At 39.8% G+C, this 18,900-nt stretch overlaps 1 protein-coding gene across 2 annotated transcripts; it reads right to left on the reverse strand.

Annotated features, from left to right (window-relative positions):
* Positions 1-3,309: 3,309 nt before the first annotated feature.
* LOC114038923 (C-type lectin domain family 1 member B-like) lies at positions 3,310-14,457 on the reverse strand. 2 transcript variants are annotated; one of them, XM_027856452.1, is made up of 6 exons: positions 14,216-14,457; positions 12,150-12,185; positions 9,881-9,994; positions 9,564-9,715; positions 7,035-7,141; positions 3,310-4,441 (listed from the first exon to the last, which is right to left on the reverse strand). In XM_027856452.1, exons 1-6 carry the CDS (start codon positions 14,286-14,288, stop codon positions 4,300-4,302), a joined length of 624 nt encoding a protein of 207 aa, XP_027712253.1. In that variant the 5' UTR covers positions 14,289-14,457; the 3' UTR covers positions 3,310-4,299. The 2 variants fall into 2 exon arrangements, with proteins under 2 accessions (XP_027712253.1, XP_027712252.1); XM_027856451.1 differs by having other exon boundaries at positions 12,150-12,248.
* Between the last annotated feature and the right edge of the window lie 4,443 nt (positions 14,458-18,900).

The raw sequence follows: 18,900 nt of genomic DNA on the forward strand, positions 1-18,900 counted from the left end.
CCCATTGAGAAGGCAAGATAAACAAAACCTATTCCACATATGTACAGTCATGCAAAACAAATGGAATATTCTTCCTCTTCACCTTTGACACCTTTGACCATCTCTTCTTTCTATGTAAAGAGACAGAAACAGAAAGTTCAGTCCTGTCCTAAATCCAATGATATATCCCCACATGACATTAAGGAAGATACACTACAAACTACCGTGTTGAGCGACCCTAAATACCATGGAACCTTTCCATCTGGCTTATAGCTGAAACTGCTTGTATATATTGCCCTTAAGAATGTGAGTTCTTTGTGGTCAGAGGTTATCTCCAGTTTTCTATTTGTATACCCACTCAGCTGTCAATTTTTCCAAAGCGCATAGTTGACCATGTTATTTCCCTCCTCAATAGACTTTCTCATTGCCTTTAGAATTAAACATAGACTCTTCTGCTTGTCATTTAAAATCTTTCACGCAGTCTGACTTTAGCTTTTCTTTCCCTTTTAATTTTTTTCTTTATAAAATAATTAATTACATTCATCAACACAAACATTACAGTAAAAATCAATCTGCTAACATTTATTAATTGCTTACTATGTGCTAAGCTTACTATGTGTCAGGCATTGTGCTAAGCACTAGTGTTTTATAAGCACCATCTACCCCATGCAGGCAAAGCACTAGACCAAACCACTAACGTAGTTTCCTGGTGCCCCAAGTACTAAAGCCAGGGCATGAGGAGACAGCTGGGCTCTTCAGGTTCCATGTCTTACCAGTAAGTCAGCATAGCAAATCCGGAGTCAGAGAAGCTGTGCCCACCTGAAGCAATTCTGTATTCTTGTTGAATATCCTTTCCATGCTATGATTAATAACCCTCCTTTTGTTAACTGCTAAATGGTTTGGACGGGCCTATTTTATTTCCGTTCTAAATCTAAATTACTAAAGTGGTTTGAATCAGAACAGGTATTAGTCACCAAGATTAGATCAGAATGATTAAAGGGGGAAGGGCCACGCAGAGGAAGAATAGCCCCAAATGATCAGATGCCATAATATATGAGCCTCAAATCCTTTGACCACCATGCTCCTGGTGATGTTTCTGCCTTTGATTGCATACTACAAGGCAGTCTCCACTGACCTGGGGAGATTAAAAAGTAGAATGTGGGCACAACAGCTAGAGATAGATGTGGATATGTTCTGTTCATTTAAAACCCTTGCCTAAAAATGATTCATGTAAACTTTTGTTGGTTGAATTTGCAAAATTTTTGTATTTGATGTGGGATAGTGACCTCCAGGCCCACCAGTTACGGAAGGCCTGGCCCTCCCTTATGACTTTTAATTTGTGGATTGTCTAAGTGAATTGCTGGGGATGTTATATTTAGTATTTAGAAGACCATGAAGGCTCTTTGGTTCCAGGCACTAGGTAAACTCTTAAAAGGACCATGCTTGGGTCTTCCCAGAACCTTTCCCTAAAGACCTTTCAAAAATTGAAGACATGGATAAATGTGCTAAATGCTTTTCCAGTTGATTCGCTGAGGACATTTTGAAAGGAGAGACAGCTACAGCTTTCACCTTTTCTCCAGAACGGTGAACTCCAATAATTCTCTTTCTCTCTGGGTCCTTAAGAAAGAACTGGGTGAGGCACCACTGTGGGATGGGTCTTGATGAGGGCCCCAGCTACCCTCTTCCACTCTAGCTAAAACAGTGCCTATTTATATATGGTAACTAGAGCAACTGAATGAGTCTGCTTTGTGTATCTACCCAAGTGAGTAAAGAGCAGTCCTGAGATGTACATTCCTGTGAGCTTGAGTGCTTGGCCTCATCATCTCAGGAAAGCTTGGTGGCGTTCAGGCCTCAGCACAGGGTGAGAGCTCAGGCATCAGCTGGGGGAAGGTCGTGGCCAGACCCTGGAAGAGTGGGACAGCATTCAACCCTAGTATAGAGGAGCAGAGGAAGTATCTGTGGTCCCTGGCAAAGGGAACAGAAACGTAAGCTTCAGTAGCATTCAGGCAGCAACATGGAGGACACCAGCATGGGAACATTCACAGGCAGGTTGAGCACAGCCTTTTGTTCATTACAATCTGGAATTGATAAGGCCTTTCCACACTACTGCTACTAGAGAAATTAATTGCCAATGAATAATTCCTTCCCAGGAAAGGCTTAAAAGACTAAAGGGTAGAACTAAAGTGCTTTGTTTTCTAATGACAAGGAGCAAGGGAAGCTCTCTAGTCAGCCTCCTCAGAAAAGCAGAATAGACCCTCAGCAGAGGCTTCTAAGGCGGCAAGGATTTGATATCTGGCCTGACGGGGCTCATGGGAAGGGAAGGTGTTGGCTCATGGCCTTGGAAACACTGAGTGGGGTCGTACATGGGAAAGTTTCAGTATTTACTGACCCTGGCTCTAGGACAGAGTTAATGCAAGAAGGTAATGACCTCTCAGCCACCTTGCAGATGCCCCTGATCCATTGTGAGGATCTGAGCTCTATCTGAAGTGTCATTATCAGGGCCATTACACTTCTGTTCCTAGTGCTTCTCCTGCTCATGTTTACCTCTAAACACTGTGAACTGCAAACTTTTGGCATGACCTTCCCTACAGAGCAAATTGTTAACATCTGAGTCTTGGTCTTTCCAAAGGGAAAAGGCAAAGCCTGGGATTTCTGGTCTCTATTCACCTCCCATATTTTCTCACTCCTTCAGAGTAGTGTTATGTTGGTTGGTGTATTTTTTTCTCTATCTGTTTCTGCTTTTCTCATTATCCTCTAGTTCTGCTTCTTCCAGGATTCTCATTTCTCCAGGGACAGAGTTGTTCAGCAATGGCTTAAAGGCCATTTAAGTGGTAGATGGTCCTTCAGTAGACCTTAAAGCAGGGGTGGGGAACCAGCAGCCTCAAGGCCACATGTAACCCTCTAGGTCCTCAAATGAGGCCCTTTGACTGAATTTAAACTTGGATTGGATGCAAACACATAGTCTCAAGGCTGCAGGTTCCCCACTCCTGCAAAGATTTTGCCATGAAAGGTGGTGCTTCATAAGAGCAGCATCTATTTATTAAGCTCTTAAAAATCATCAACAAACAGAAATATTCCATCATCCAAAGAAGAACAATAAGGAAGATTGTATGTGAAACCATGAACTTCTATTACATATAGATTGCTTTAAAAAGGTATTGTTGTTCAGTTATGTCTGACTCTTCATGATCCAGTTTGGGGTTTTCTTGGCAAAGATACTGGAGTGATTTGCCATTTGCTTCTCCAGCTCATTTTTTACAGATGATGAACTGGGGCAAACAGGGTTAGATGACTTGCCCAGGGTCACACAGCTAGTAAGTGTCTGAGGCCAGATTTGCACTCAGAAATATGAGTCTTTCTGACTCTAGGCTCAGCACACTCTCCTCTGCACCACCTAGCTACAAGCGCCACCCCACTCCTCAGCTAGCTATGTGTTTTGCATTTACATAACTATATTCTGCATTTACATAACTTTGCATATTACATAGCTACATACATTAGATTTAACCATTAGTTACAAAATTGTCCTATTTCCCTTTTTGTGCTTTTTGTTTTGATTTTGTCTGTGTATTTCTTTTATTTTGCTGATGTTCTTTTTTGGGCATCTCTGTTAGCTTTCACTGTTTCCTGCCCACACTGACATCCTCCCCTGTAACAAATAAGTCCAATAAAGCAAAATATATCACCACATTGGCCAACGTGGGGAAATAGGCATCCCATTCTTCATTTTTAGTCTATCACCTCTCTGCCAAGAGACAGGCATGCCTGCTCCATCATTAGATTTCTTCTGAAGTCATGCTTGGGCACAACATTGATCAGCATTCTGTTGTCTTTCAAAGCTGTTTTCCGTAGCATGCTTTGTAGTAATCACTTTGTTGTCCTCCTAGAAGTGTTCCGAGTCTGGTCAAGTGCTTAATCCATGAGACACTAGCAATCCCTGCCCTGATTTATTTACATATGATGATGGTTGAGAAAGTAGTGAGAAACACTCAAGTTTGAAAAAACAAAAGTCAACAGGCTAAGAATAGGGCTTATGTGCAAAACAAGAAAATAAACAAACACAAAAAAATTTTGGGAAGAACACGAAAGTTAGGGTGTCTATGGGTACAGGAAGATGATAAGCCAAAAGTATGTGTGCGTGTGCGTGTGTGTGTGCGTGTGCGTGTCTGTATCTGTGTCTATGTCTGTGTCTGTGTCTGTGTCTGTGTTAAAGCCAAGGGGCAAAGTCTTTTCTTTCTGTTGAGGACTTTCTCATTTGCCACCATCAACAAGCTGCTTATCAATGACATGTCATTCTTCTCCATTTGTTTTTCCAGTACATTAAATCAGTTTGTCTATCCTCACTGTGTTGGCCTTCTGCTCACAAATTAAGTAACGTGTGTCCTCACAGAGTGAAGTATAAATTTTTCCCTTAAGGAAGTAAGCACAATGTTGATCTTCTTCATTTCCTAAAAGCTTAAACCTGTGGAAGGAAATGGTAGGTAAAAGTTAATAAAAACTGCAACTTAATTAAAAAATAAAGAGTAAATATTTATTTGATCACCAATCATATGAATTACCAACTATGGATTAGATTTAAGACACAGACCTTTCCCTCAGAGAGCTTAGTCTCATTGAAGAGACAAGCTAATAGAAGCTGATAAGTGAAAATTCAAGGAATAACACAAGACAAGATATCAGGAAATGTCAAATAGGTGTTATAGGAGTTCAAGGGAGACAGAGGTGACTATGGATTGGACTGGGTAATCAAAGAAGACTCCATAAAGGAGAGAGAGAGAGAGAGGAAGAGAGACAGAGAGAGGAAGAGAGAGAGAGAGAGAGAGAAAGAGAGAGAGAGTGTAGGGGATGAAATGATCAGATTTATACTTTACGAAAACCACTTTGGCAGATGGATTGGGACAAGACTATGTCTATACAGGGAGGCTCATTAACAGAGTATCGTAATAGTCTTTTTGAGGAGTGAAGATGTCCTGAACTGGGGCATGACTGTGTGGGTAGAGAGAAGGGAATAGATGTGACAGATGTTGTGGAAGTAGAAACCACAAGATCTGACAGGTGATTTACTATATGGGTTAAGTGAGGATGAGAAGTCAAGGATAACAAGAGAGTTGCAAGTCTGGGTGACCAGAAGGATAGTATCCTTGATAGTAAGAGTGAAGTTTGGTAAAAGGATGGATTTGGGGGGAAAGATGATGAATTCTCTTTGGAACATATTGAGTTGAGAAGACATTCAATTCAAATGTCCAAAAGGCATTTGGTAACATGGGACTAAAACTCAAGAAAAACTAGGGGTAGGTCCAGGAATCATCTGAATAAAGATGATAATTTAACCCATGATAGCTGATGAGATCACTAAGAGGAAAAATGTAGAGAGAAAAAAAGAGGGCTGAGGACGCATCCTCATCATTAAGGAGTTCTGTCCTAGACCCACTTCTCTTCTCTCTCTACATTACTTCATTTGGTGATCTCATCAGCTCCCATGGATTTAATGACCATTTCTATGCTGATGATTTTCAAATCTACCTATCCTACCCCAAACTTTCTGTTGACCTCCAGTCTCATAGCTCCAACTGTCTATTAGACGTCTCAAACTAGTTGCCCAGTAGACATCTTAAACTCAATGTGTCTAAAATGGAACTCATTATCTTTCCCCCTAAACTCTCACTCCTTCATATTTTCCCTGTTACTGTAGAGGGCAACACCATCCTTCCATTCCCTAAGGCTTGTAACCTAGCAATCATCCTTGATCCTTATATCCTTATATCCAAGCTATTGTCAAAGGCCTAGCTTTTTCACCTTTGAAGCATCTCTTGAAAATGCCCTTTTCTCTCTGACACTGCCATCACTCTGGTACAGGTCCTTATCACCTCATGTTTGGGTACTATCAAAATAACCTACTAACAGATCTGTCTGCCTCAAGTTTCTCCCACTCCAATCCATCCTTCATTCAGCCACTAAAATGATTTTCTTAAAGTACATGTCTGACCATGGCACCCCTCCTACCCAATAAATTCTAGTGGCTCCAGAATCAAACATAAAACCCTCTGTTTATAATTCAAAGCCCTTCATAACATAGCTTTCTATCTTTCCAGTCTTCTTATACCTTACTCCCCTACATGTACTCTTAATCCAATGACACTGCCCTTCTTGTTATTCCACAAATAAGACATTCCTTTTCTCAGCCCTAGGCATTTTCTCTGACTGTCCCCCAGGCTGGAATGCTCTCTCTCCTCAACTCCACATACTGCCTTCCCTGACTTTCTTTAAGTCTCAACTAAAATCTCATCTTCTACAAGGAAGCCTTTCCCAACCCCTCTTAATTCTACTTCCCTCTCTCAGTTATTTCCTACTTACCCTGTACATAGTTTCTTTGTATTTATTTGCTTTCTGACTTTCTTATTAGATTGTGAACTCTTTGAGAGCAGGGGCTATCTTTTGCCTCTTTTTGTATCCCCAGGACTTAGCCCACTGGCTGGCACATAGTAGGCATTTAATAAATGTTTATTGGTTGTTTTATTGACATAGATGATAATCTACCAAAGGAGAGTGAGAAAGAATGGTCTGACAGGTCAAATAGGCTAAAGCAGGTCCTCAGGTGTGGCCCTTTAACTGAATCCAAACTTTACAGAACAAATCCCCTTAATAAAAGGATTTGTTCTGTAAAACTTGGGCTCAGCCAAAAGGCTGCACCTGAGGACCTAGAAGGCCACATGTAGCCTCGAGGCCACAGGTTCCCCACCCCAGGCTAAAGCAAAAAACTTATGTTAGGGAGCAAGAGGACATAATATAGGTTGGGGCCCCCTTGTTGAGGATCTTGAATGTTAGGAAATCTTTTAGACCTCAAGATCTAATCATGAGATATTTCTGCTAGAAACAGTTTTCTGGTGCTATCATTATATTACCTTGCCAGTTTTATCTGCCTCAGAGATAGAATAAAGTAACAGGCAGTGGAGGGAAAAAATGAGAGAATAGTTAGGAGGAGTGTAATTGTTGGAGCATGCCAAAGGAACAAAGCATCCTAAGTGTGTCTTAATTATAGATGTCTAGTGACTTACACATTCTCCGAGAGGCGTGAACCATCTTCCCAGACCCAGATCCCGTCAGAGTTTCTACGGGACAGTCCAATCCATCGAATAAAAGAAGTTCTTCCCTTGATGAAATCCTAAAGAGGACATATGAAGCCCTACTAGTTAGAGTGACTCATGGTGGTGATAGTTATGCAAGATTCCACTATAGGGAAGACAGAAAAATGAGCTCGTAGGTTGAATGAAGTAGACTATAGAAGGCTATTAGGGCTCCAAGGTTTGTGGTTTTAGAATGAGAAAGACCTCATGATCTGAGGACTCTACACAACCGATATACTATTATAACTCGTCTGTTGGTAAGAAGATCTCTCACAATTTATGCACCAAAGGTAGAGTACAAGAACAAAATGGAATTAAGTTAGCAAGATAGATGCTAGATAGGATGAAAGTAAAGGCATGTTTTGTGGTTGAGGCTTGAATACTTTTTGAATTAGGTGGTAGGATACAATGGTTTCACCTGGCTTTAGAAAAATCACTTTGGCGGCTGAGTACAGAATGGATTGGAATGGAGAGCTACTTGAATTAGGGAGATTATTGCAATAATCCAGTAAAGAGGGGATGGGGGCCTGAACTAGGGTGGTGACTATGTTGTTGTTGTTTGTCCTTTGTTCTCAAAGAGGACCGTGACGTCAGGGAGGTGATGCCATGACATTCAAGGGAATTGGATTTAAGTGAGGGAGGGCAGTGTAGAGTTACCAGTCTCACTTTGTTCTCTGGAGACATCTGGGTCCAGTGGCAAGATATAGATCAGGATGCCTGAAGATGGCCCTGGATGCAGTGGGAGACCTTGGCCTTTTCAAGCTAAGGTTTTTAACAGGTCTCAGTTTGGCTGAGGTAAAGCCTATTCAGTGATTAAGGATTAATAAAAAATGAGGCAAAGAATGGCCTCTTTAAAAAAAAATAGATCTGGAAGGGAAAGACCCTCAGGGTGTTTGGCCAAAGCAGAAAGAATTGTAATTTACTTTCGTTCTGAGTCAAACAGGGCCCAAACAGTGACTGAGTAGGGCTTGAGTGATTTGGGGATAAGGCTAGTCTTTAAGAGAAAAAAACCAAAACAAAAAAAGTTTCAGAGATTAAAATTTATATTCTCTTTGGGCAGAGCACAGGCAGGTAAGGGTGGGATATCCTACGTAGAGAGAGAGGAAAGAAAGGAAAGAAAAGAAGAAAGAAAGGAAGGAAGGAAGGAAGAAAAAGAAAGAGAGAAAGAAAGAGAGAAAGAAAGAAAGAAAGAAAGAAAGAAAGAAAGAAAGAAAGAAAGAAAGAAAGCTATGTTGCCTACCTGGAAGTTTGGTCCCTAGTGGGCAACTCCTTCTCTACCCACAGAGGTTGCTGTTTGTCCTTTATTCTTGTAGAGACAAAGTGACAGAAGGGCAAAGGAAAATCTCATAATAATGAAATATGTCACAGGTTATCTGGCAGGTATCTGATATCTGAAGTTACTGTCCTACCATCCACAATCACTTACAAGAAACAAGATATAAGTGACAATGGGCTGCCCTTCACAACCTGGTGGGTGTCTTTTTTTTTTCTGACACAAAAGCCTTTTTCTTTCCAAAACAAAACAAAACCAAAAAATCAAAAAACCCTCAAAAATACGACTTTAGTTCACCATTCATTATAGAACTACTTAATCCACTTTTTTTTTTTTTGGCAATTGGAGTTACGTGACTTACCCAGGGTCACATAAGTATCTGAGGCTAGATTTGAACTCAGGTCCTACTAACTCCAGGGCTGGTGCTCTATCTGCTTTGCTACTTAGCTTCTGCAAATATACTTTTTGTGTCCTTATTGTTGGAATTAATCCCAGAGGCAGAAGAGACCTTAGAAGTTACTGAATCCAATCCTTAACTGAAGTACAAATTGTGTCTAAGTCATTCCCAATAAGTGTTCATTTTTTGCCCTCTCTTTCTATTTCTCTTTCTATCCCTATTTCTCCACCAAGCTGGCCTCATTTCATTTTCAACCTGCTTTGTCTTAGGATCCTCTCTCCTCATATTTGGTTGAAATTTTCTTCTGTATAACTTTCAGTCACTGGGAATAATATTTTATTCCTCAGATATATATGTATATGTATGTATGCATGTGTATATATTTTTCAGGTAGGTATCTCTCCCCTAACTTTAGCCTTGAAGATTTTTACAGAAACTCAAAAGAGTTTATAGAAATACAGGTGATAAATGTTCACTCTATTCCCCTATTAAGTGATTTGGGAGTTTCAAAGCATCTTCTGTGTTACCTAACTGGAGAGAAACTGGAAAAGAGAAAGTCTCTAAATGCCAAGAAAGATTTCCTTGTAGAAGCTTCAGCAGTTCCAGGCAGAGTGAGAGGATATCGTTTACCAGTTTCTCAAGAACATCCTACACTTTTTAGGCAGGTCACATTTTGAGGAATCAAGGGAGTCAGCATGCTAACCTAACCATTTGGAGTCTTTTCACAGTCTTCCTAGAGTACTCATTATGGCAATTCCTCTGACGTGGGATGAGAGTTCAATCTCCTTACCAAAGTATCCTGGTTGAGTATCTTCAGAAGAGTGGCATTCCTTTCAGCACAATATCGTTTACTCTGTGCCCATGTCAGATTGTGTCTGAAGAAACCATAGCATCTATCTCCATGATATCTCCAGTTGGTGTCACAGGGGTTACATTTGTGACCTATAGTAGAAGCCAGAGCAAAGGTACCTCTTCAGTCAGCTATGGTTTCTGACTCTCTCGATATTGGAGTCTCTCTTCTCAGATCTCAAGACTCCAAAGATGATATCTGGCAGAGAGGGAGGGGATGGACCAAGAAAAAGGCAATGAGTCCCCAGATACACTTACCCGCAGACTTTTGAATAAGCTCTTGACAGAAGTTTTTTGCTACTTTCTGGAGAATCTCTGAGAGATTTCCATCCTGGGTAGGAAGGTAATCTTGTTGTTGGAAGACTGGGGGGTCTGGGAAGGGGGAGGTGAAAGAAATTTAATAATGTTAGTTTGTAACGAATCAAAGGCCTTTCTATGAATCCAATAGTTGTTGATCCCCGGATAATTTATAACACACATATAGGGCAGAGAGTTCTGTAGAGGGATTAAGGGATGAAGAGAGGAAGTCTGGAACATAACACAACTGTTACTCAAGTCATCAGATAATCTAGTTAACAAGCGTTAACAAAATATCTGATAACTCCATTGTTCCCTGCCCTGATTGGAACACATCTGGAATATTTTGTTCAATTTTGGGCACCATATTTTAAGAAAGACCTTGATAAATTTTAGAGAGTCCAGATGAGAGGGCTGCAATGATGAAGGGCCTTTGTGATAGATATTTTCAAGTGTGTGAAGGAGATTAGCCTGCTTTGCCTACTCCAGCTAAGAGCACTGAGTGAAAATTGCAAGGAGGAAAATTTAGTCAATAAGTAAGGAAAAACTTATTAATTGTTGCTGTTCAGTCACTTCAGTCATGTCTGACTCTTCATGACCCCATTTGGGGTCTGGTTTGCCATTTCCTTCTCCAATTCATTTTACAGATGAGAAAACTGAGGCAAACAGGATTAAGTGACTTGCTAAGGGTCACACAGCTAGTAAGCGTCTGAGGCCAGATTTGAACTCAGGAAGATGAATGTTCCTGACTCCAAGCTTGGTGTTCTATCCACTGCACTACCCAACTGCTCCTCTTATTAATTAGACTTGCACAAAAGTAGAATGGCTTGCCTTGGAAGTTATTAGATTCCATCTCACTATAAGCTGTCAAGCAAAGGTGCATGGCTTTGTAGAGGGGATTCTCAACCAGGCTAGGGCTAACAATTATAACTTTAGCTAAGTTTGCAAAGTGCTTTATAAATATTATCACATTTGATCCTCACAACAACCCTGGGAGGTGATTGCTATTATTATCCCCATTTTTACAGATGAAGAAACTAAGTCAAACAGAGGTTAAATGACTTGATCAATTTCTGAAGTCAAATTTGAACTCAAGTCTTCCTGGCTGTAGGCTCAGTGTCTTATCCACCGTACCCCTAGATGACTTAGATGGCTCCTGGAGTTTCTTCCTCTTGTGAGATTCTATGAAAGAGATCCAGAGTGAAGAGTTAAGAATCAAATGAACTCTACAAAACAGATAAACCAATCAACAAACATTTGTAGGGCACTTAGCCTGTGACAAGCACTGTGCTTGGTGCTGAGGACAAAGACAAAAGTCAAACTGTGTCTGCTCTCCAAGAAGAATTTACAGCATATTAAAGTATTTCCTGACTCCGGTTGCCATGAACCAGAGTAAGGGAGGTAGATGACTACTGTTGCTCCCCATGACAGATTCAATTCCAGAAAATCAATCTAACTTACTAACTAACAAATATCTCATGAGTATTTACTCAATAGACCAGAATTTTGGCAGCATGCCTTCTGGGGGTAAAATAATGAAATCTCAGAGTTAAAAAGCAATTCAAAGGTTATCCGGTCCGATCCATTCTTCCAGAAATCCCCTGCCTAAGTCCACTAGTAAATAGTCATCCAGCTTCCACTTTAAGGGAACTCACTAGCTCTTTAATTAATCCATTCTGACACTAGAAAATTGATGAATAAATAAGAGAAAGTCTAAAAAAATGGGCAGCCAGATGATGCAGTAGAGCTTGGAAGCAGAAAGACTGATCTTCATGAGTTTAAATCTGACCTCAGACACTTACTTGCTGTATGACCCTGGGCAAGTCACTTAACCCTGTTTGCCTCATTTGTCCCTCATTTGTAAAATTAGCTGGAGAAGAAAATGGCAAACCATTCCAATATCTTTGCTGAGAAAACCCTAAAGTGGGGTTGGACATGACTGAACAACAACAAAAAGTTAAATAGGAACAAGAAGGAGTAACACTTTCGCCACTAGATCTCTGGAATCATACTATTTCATGTAAATTAGGGCTGAAAAACCCTCTATTTTCATTTTCTTGGTGTTTGGGATCTTGCTTCTCCAAAAGAGCTTAAGCATGGTGAGAAGTTCTTCAGAGGTAAAGTCCCTATGACGGGGTGTAAATGGGTATTGTAAGGCTATCTAAGCAGGTGAGTTGTAAGTTAGGACTTTTTTTTCCCATCCCAATCTTGGGGGCCAATTGACACTTACACATTATTCCTAGAGTCACCAGACCAGCTGCCATCCCTAGGCACAGGAACAGCAGCGTTAGAGCCATTGGACGCCACAGAGGAGAAACATTGGGTTCGACTATGGGCAACCAGCAGGAGAGGAGAGTCAGAGAACAGCATGCACCTCCTGGAAACACAGGCTAGGGGCTCCTCCGTACCTTCCCAGGAGCCGACCAGAAATAGAGGCAGCTTCCAAGACCAAGCCTGTCTCTTACTTCTTGTTTATCAGCTTTTCCAACCCATCTCCAGGATATGCTGTTCTCCTGTGTTCTGCCTTTACCTTTCCTCTTAACCTTGCATCTATGACATGGGCTGAAACTGCTGATTATTGGATTAACAGAAGAAAGGGGGAGCTATCCTACATCTTTAGTTACCTAGAGGTTTCTTTCATCTTCTCCTGTCCTGGGTCTCATCAATAGGGATGTCACTAAAGCTAAGCCAAGAGTGAAGGGAATTGCTCCCCAGTATGAATCTCTGATCATTCCCACACATTCCTCTCTCTGGTAAGTAGGCTTCATTTCCCCTTAATAATAAGATATCTTGGGGCGGCTAGGTGGCACAGTATAGAACTCTGGCCTTGGAGTCGGGAGGACCTGAGTTCAAATCCGGTTTCTGACACTTGACACTTACTAGCTGTGTGACCCTGGGCAAGTCACTTAACCCCGATTGCCTCACCAAAAAGGAAAAAAAAAACAAGATATCCTCAAAGTTGATTTTAGGTTGGGTAGAGTAGAACTTATTAGGCAATCACAAGGGAATCATCGATATTTTCTGGATGCATAGAGAGAGGAGACAGCTACCAATGTTGTGAGGTGGAACAAGAAGATTTGGTTTTAGAACCAAACGTGGGTTCAGATTTTGGCTCTGCAATTTACTACCAATGCGACCTCGGACAATCCCTTAATCTCCCTGCATTTCAATTTCATTTGTAAAATGAGGGGTTAGAAACAAAATAGTCCCTGCTCTCAAGCACTTTGCATTAACTAAATAATATGCTTCTCAGACAAATAATATACACATGATCACGGGACCTCAAAGATACCTTCCAGCTCTGACTCTTTGATCCTATGATCACCTCTCTCAATGGTCTCACTGTCTTCCCTTATCTTTTTAGCTATCTTGCAAATGAGTCTGTCCCTGTGCCCCATATCTGGACACTACATAACTTCTGGGCTCTGGCGCATTATTTGACTGGGAAAAAATAGCTCACAATTACACAATGCCTTAAATTTTGCAAAGAACTATACATATATGTATACATATATATGTGTGTGCATGTGTGTATCACTATACACACACATGCGTTTATGTATGTACACAGACATACACACATACATGTATGCGTGTATGTATATACATATACATATATGTATGTGTATATACATATTATACATACATATATACATAATATATATAAATTTGATTTGATTCTCACAATACTCTGTAAGGTAGTTGCTATTGTTATTCTCATTTTATAGTTGAGGAAATTAATGCTTAGAAAAGTTAAGTGACTTGCACAGCATTACACAGCTAGTCTAATGTCTGAGACAGGACCTTAGGTGTTCCTCATTCCAAGTCCAGTCCTTTACCCACTATACCACACTATTTCTACTAAACACACACACACATGCACACACACACACACAGACTCACTACACATATACACCTTATTGTAAATCTAGAGATGGGGCCTGTGATTTCATTGGTATAGGGAACTCTCAGGTGAGAAAACTCCTTCTACCAAAGCAAGTGGGCATTTTCTTCACAATTTAGGAGGGATGACTAGAGTACTAAGAGGTTACCTCTTAATTCTCATATAACCCGGACATGTAAGAAGTGAGAAGTGACTCAGTTCTTGGCTTTGAGGCCAGCTCTCTATATCATGCTGCCTATATAGACATAGAGGCATAACATAGGCATATCCATAGAAGTATATAGATGACACTTTTTTTTAAATGGGATGGGGGCTTTCCTCAATTACTGCTAGAATTAGAATAATCTCAATCTGCTGGCTCTTAGAACAACCAAGGATATTTTAATTCCTACCTGGAAGTCCTGAAGTTATAGCTGATGTTCTTGATTTAAAATTTAACGTGATATATCCATCTTCATCCTGCATGTCTTTTCCTTTGCTGGATTATAGTGCTTAGCATAGACTGCCACACCAGAAAGCACAGACCACCTTCACAGTTCCAAGATCAATGTCTCTCTTTCTCGATTCTTCTTTACTTTTGCTTCTCATAAGTACAGAGGAGTCAACTACAGACTGGATATATTATGCCTCTTTCAGGAAGTCCTCCCATGGATACTCAGAGATATACTGGCCTTGGACACAGAGGAAAAGGAACTTTGAGTGCGGAAACAGATGGAATGAATTCTTCCTTTTTTCTTATCTCCAGTGAGTGACAGAGGCATTCCATTACATGTATCTTTCCAAAAAACCAATTCTCTCTCTTGCTCTCTCCTTTTACTCTTCTTTCATTCTTTCCTTCCATCCTTCATTCCTTCTTTCTTTCCTTTTGAAGAAGCAGAATGACCTATTCTGCGTGAAGTTCTCCACAAATTATCATAGAGCAAAACTCTTATTGGAGTTTAGAACAGCAATATTGATCTTGGAGTAGGAAAGGCTGGGGTGAGGATCTAATATGGTCCAGCTTCAAACCTGGGAAAGTTAAATATTTCATGACCTGATGTGGAGTGTTGGAGCCACACTATTAGGAAGTATTTAAAGCCATGTTTCCAATTTTTTTTAATGCCCAGGCATTTCACAGATCCCTCTGAATAATAATAGTATTATTACTAGTTGATCCATTGATTGAGAAAACCCATGACAAAAAGCTAGTATGAACAGTAACACTTATAAATGAGTTTATAATTTATTAATCACAATAGCTACATATATTTAGAATAGCAACATACATTTTTGGAGATAATATTTATTCTGTCTACAAAAGGTCTGTTTGCTTGCTCATAATACTGACTCATTTAATAAGGTAGACCCCTTGAAATAACTCCATTGCTTTCCCACAGGCTGGGAATTCCTGGCATAAAATAAATGTGAATTCCCACATCAGTCTTAATCCCAAACTAGTCTTTCAGAGTTTTGTAGGACTGTGAATAACAAGTAGCTATATTACATACCATCTACACAACCCATCCTCTCCTGATAACCTCACTAAAAGACTGTCACTTAAATAGTACCAGAATGATCTTAGTGAGAGCAAAACTGAATCCTTCAAGGCATTGCCCTCACTGTATTTTCCTCTCATTGGGACATACAAATTAACCTGTAGGATGAGAAAATTTTTGCCATAATGAGGTTGGAGTTTTCTACAACCTTGGGCCCCTTATTTTGAGGGATTGCCATATTATATGTACTTCTACACAAACACTTATTTTCCCAAAAATCAGTGCTATATGTGGAAGATAACTGTTCGGTGTGGGTTAAGGATAGGGTCAGTAAGGAAAAATGCAAGCAATTGAATAGATTTAACTTTGAGGAGAAAAGGGTAAGAGGATGAACTTGACATTGATTTCAAATATATGTATATATATATATATATATATATATACTTCAAATATAATGGGAAACTGTAGCTATGATTGTTGCTATTTAGTGGCAGTACAAAACTTTTTAGAATCACTAATATAACTGTTTATTTTGACACAATTAATCCAGACTTGCACTGACAGTATCTTTTGAGAAAGGTTCAAGCGTTCTACTACCTTGCAAGTATCTGTATTTTCTTTCTTTCTCTTTCTAACATTTCCACCATTCTTTTTCTTGCTACAAACCATAGAAACAGAGCTATAATTAGGGTGGAGTAATTGGTGAGGAATACATATTCCTCATTGTCCTGGTACTTTGTGATGCTTCATTAGCCCTACATCATATTGTACAACCACTCATACTCTCACTTGGCTTTGGACTTGTACCCTTGGGTACAGTTGTACCATTGTCCTGGTACCCCTTTCCCTGGACATGTCTTTCTGAATGTCTCCACTGGCCTTCTCTCTTCCCACACCACTCACATTGTCCCAGGGCTTGTGAGTTAGTTGAGGGTTGAATGTCAACCATTGTGGGGATAGGGATGGGACAGATTCCAAAGGACAGATCAAACTTTTTTCTGGTATGTTGTGGAATGAAATTTCTCCCCTGTAGTATGGAATGAGATTTCTCCTGCTCACAGAAAGTCTAAGGTGTCCATCTCTCCCTAATCCCCCATTGCCCAACCAGGGGATGGCATCTCAAAGTCTTGCCTCAACAGGGCTTTGTCTTTCTAGGTCTGTCTCCTAACTATCCATCTCAATTGAACTTGCCTCATGGAATTCCTAGTTTACCTCAAAGCACAAGCCTTTTCTGATCAACCTAGAGTAGTACCATCTCTTTTTCTTAAAATATTACTTTGTATCTACTTACTGTGTACATGTTCTATCTTGTGTCTAGAACAGTGTCTTGTTGAACTGAACAGTATCATGCCTCCCTAACTCCCCACAGCACCAAAATACCTTCAAAATGTGGAGGATCAAACTTTCAAATTAATCATGTTAATTGTTTTCCTGAGTCATCATATTGACATGTATATTTTAAAAGAGGATCTCCTTGAGAAGGCAATGTTTGATTCCAAGGAATTTTCATTCCTGCCATAATTCCTTTCTCCTAGAATGCTCTTGACATCAACTCAGCCTGTCCCACTCATCACTCAGGACCCAGCTCAAAACATGTTTCTTTATGAAGGTTTCCCTGACACCCCTAGTAAGAAATGACTTATCCCTTCTATAAACTAACATGGTAATTTGTATCACTCATTGCATTTTCACGTTATGGCTAGTATTCTAGCCTTTTGTGAACACAACCTGCTCCTTAATGATACTTATGTCTTATTTTTTACTTTTCATTAGGATTAACTTGGGGTCCTATATAGAATAGGTATTACCAGTTATTCAGTCACTATTTTAAACTTTTTGCTCTCCTGAAGATCCACCAGTAAGTTAGATAACTTTACCTCCTGCTTCATTTTAAAATGCAGGTCATCCAAAGTGAGGTCTCTCAATTTCATCCCAATTCTTAAGATTCCTTAGTGTCCTCAGCACTTTCCAGCAAACTGAAGCACACTTTATAATGTGCTGTCCCCATGATAAATCAATCATCAACTCAGTAACTCCATAAAAAGATGATCCTATGACTATCAACTGGGCAATGGTTAAACAAGCTGGAGTATGTGATTGTAAAGGAATATTACTGTGCTAGAAGAAATGACAAGCAGGATGATTTCAGAAAAACCTGGAAAGACTTACATGAACTGATGCTTAGTGAAATGAACAGAATCAGAAGAATGTTGCACACAGTAACAGCAATATTGTTTGATAAAAAACTGTGAATGACTTGGCTATTCTCAGCCATACAATGATCCAAGACAATCCCAAAGGACTAATGATGAAGCATATTATCCGCCTCCAGAGAAAGAACTGTTACAGTCTGAATACAGGCTAAAGCATGCTATATTTCACTTTTCTCTTTCATTTTTTCTTTTATTTGTGTCTTCTGGTACAAAGTGACTAACATGGAAATATTTTACATAATTGCACAGATATAACCTATATTAGATGCTTATTGTCTCAGTGAAAAGTTAGGGGAGGGAAGGAGGGATGGAATTTGGAACTCAAAACTTTAAATAAAAATGTAAAAAAAAGGAAAGAGAGAGAGAAGATCCTAGTCTTCCCTTTGTTGTTGCAAATGACAGAGTTGGTGTCTTAGTAAAGATAAAGCTCCTATAAATTGTCAAATTTTGTAAATTCTGGGAAGATGCACGTGAGAATAGTGGTGGTTGTCCTTTGTTATCTAAAAGGACCAAAATGACGACACTTTGTTGGGGTCGAGGCACAGTGTGTCGGACTGTGGCTGATCAGACCAATATGAGCTCAGAAGGCTCTACCACAGGTTGGGCACAAATGGTCCGCATGCACATTTGAAGTGGAGGTGTCTCTAAATGTACACATCTCACATTTCTTTCTATGTGAGAATAAAACAGGCTGGGTAGGAAGATATTCATATCCCTTTGTGGTGTCAACTGATGCTGGACATACTTTTGGGAAACCATGGCTGTTCCATTATCTATTAAATCACCATAGATGAATTTATAAAAATGATTAAAAGATATAGATGAAAAGCTCCAAAGGTTCCCACGAGGAGTTTTTAAACAATATGGAAATCTGCATGTGGAGAGCTCTCACAAGTGTTGTGAGAGGAGTCAAACTTTATTCCCTTTTTGCTATGTTGTTTTTTTTGTGTGACATTGTTCTTTCCTGGTCCTCCTTCTATCTATCTGAATAATCCTTCTCAGTTTCCTTTGTCGGTTCTTTATCCGTGTCATGCCCCCTAACTGGGGGCATCTCTTAAAGCTCTTTCCTGAGCCTTCTCTTCTCCATCTATATTTAGATCTCACCAGCTGCCAATTATCATTTCAATGATATACCTGGTGATTTACATGTTGTCTCTCCTTAGTATGCATATTACTTAAAGGCAAAGATTGCTTTTGTTTCGTTTTTCCTATTTTTGTGTTCCCAGCACTTTACTCAGGTTTGGCATATAGCAGGTGCTTGATAAACACTTCTTAACTGACTATTATACCTCCTGGTTATATGTTTTACATCAACAGAATAAGCTGAAGTCTCCTATTTCTTGCATAAATGTAAGTAAATGTAATTACTAAAGAGATGAGTGGAACACT

Source organism: Vombatus ursinus, unplaced genomic scaffold (assembly GCF_900497805.2).
Source record: "Vombatus ursinus unplaced genomic scaffold, bare-nosed wombat genome assembly UNPS02011431.1, whole genome shotgun sequence".
NCBI lineage: Eukaryota > Metazoa > Chordata > Mammalia > Diprotodontia > Vombatidae > Vombatus > Vombatus ursinus.

Excerpts from the sequence above, each read along its gene's own strand:
- LOC114038923 (XM_027856451.1), bottom strand. The coding sequence starts at position 14,288 with ATGCAGGATGAAGATGGATATATCACGTTAAATTTTAAATCAAGAACA. Across the intron at positions 12,249-14,215 it reads TATAACTTCAGGACTTCCAG|TCGAACCCAATGTTTCTCCT; the intron begins GTAGGAATTAAA and ends GGTTGCCCATAG. Across the intron at positions 9,716-9,880 it reads GCTTATTCAAAAGTCTGCGG|GTCACAAATGTAACCCCTGT; the intron begins GTAAGTGTATCT and ends CTTCTACTATAG.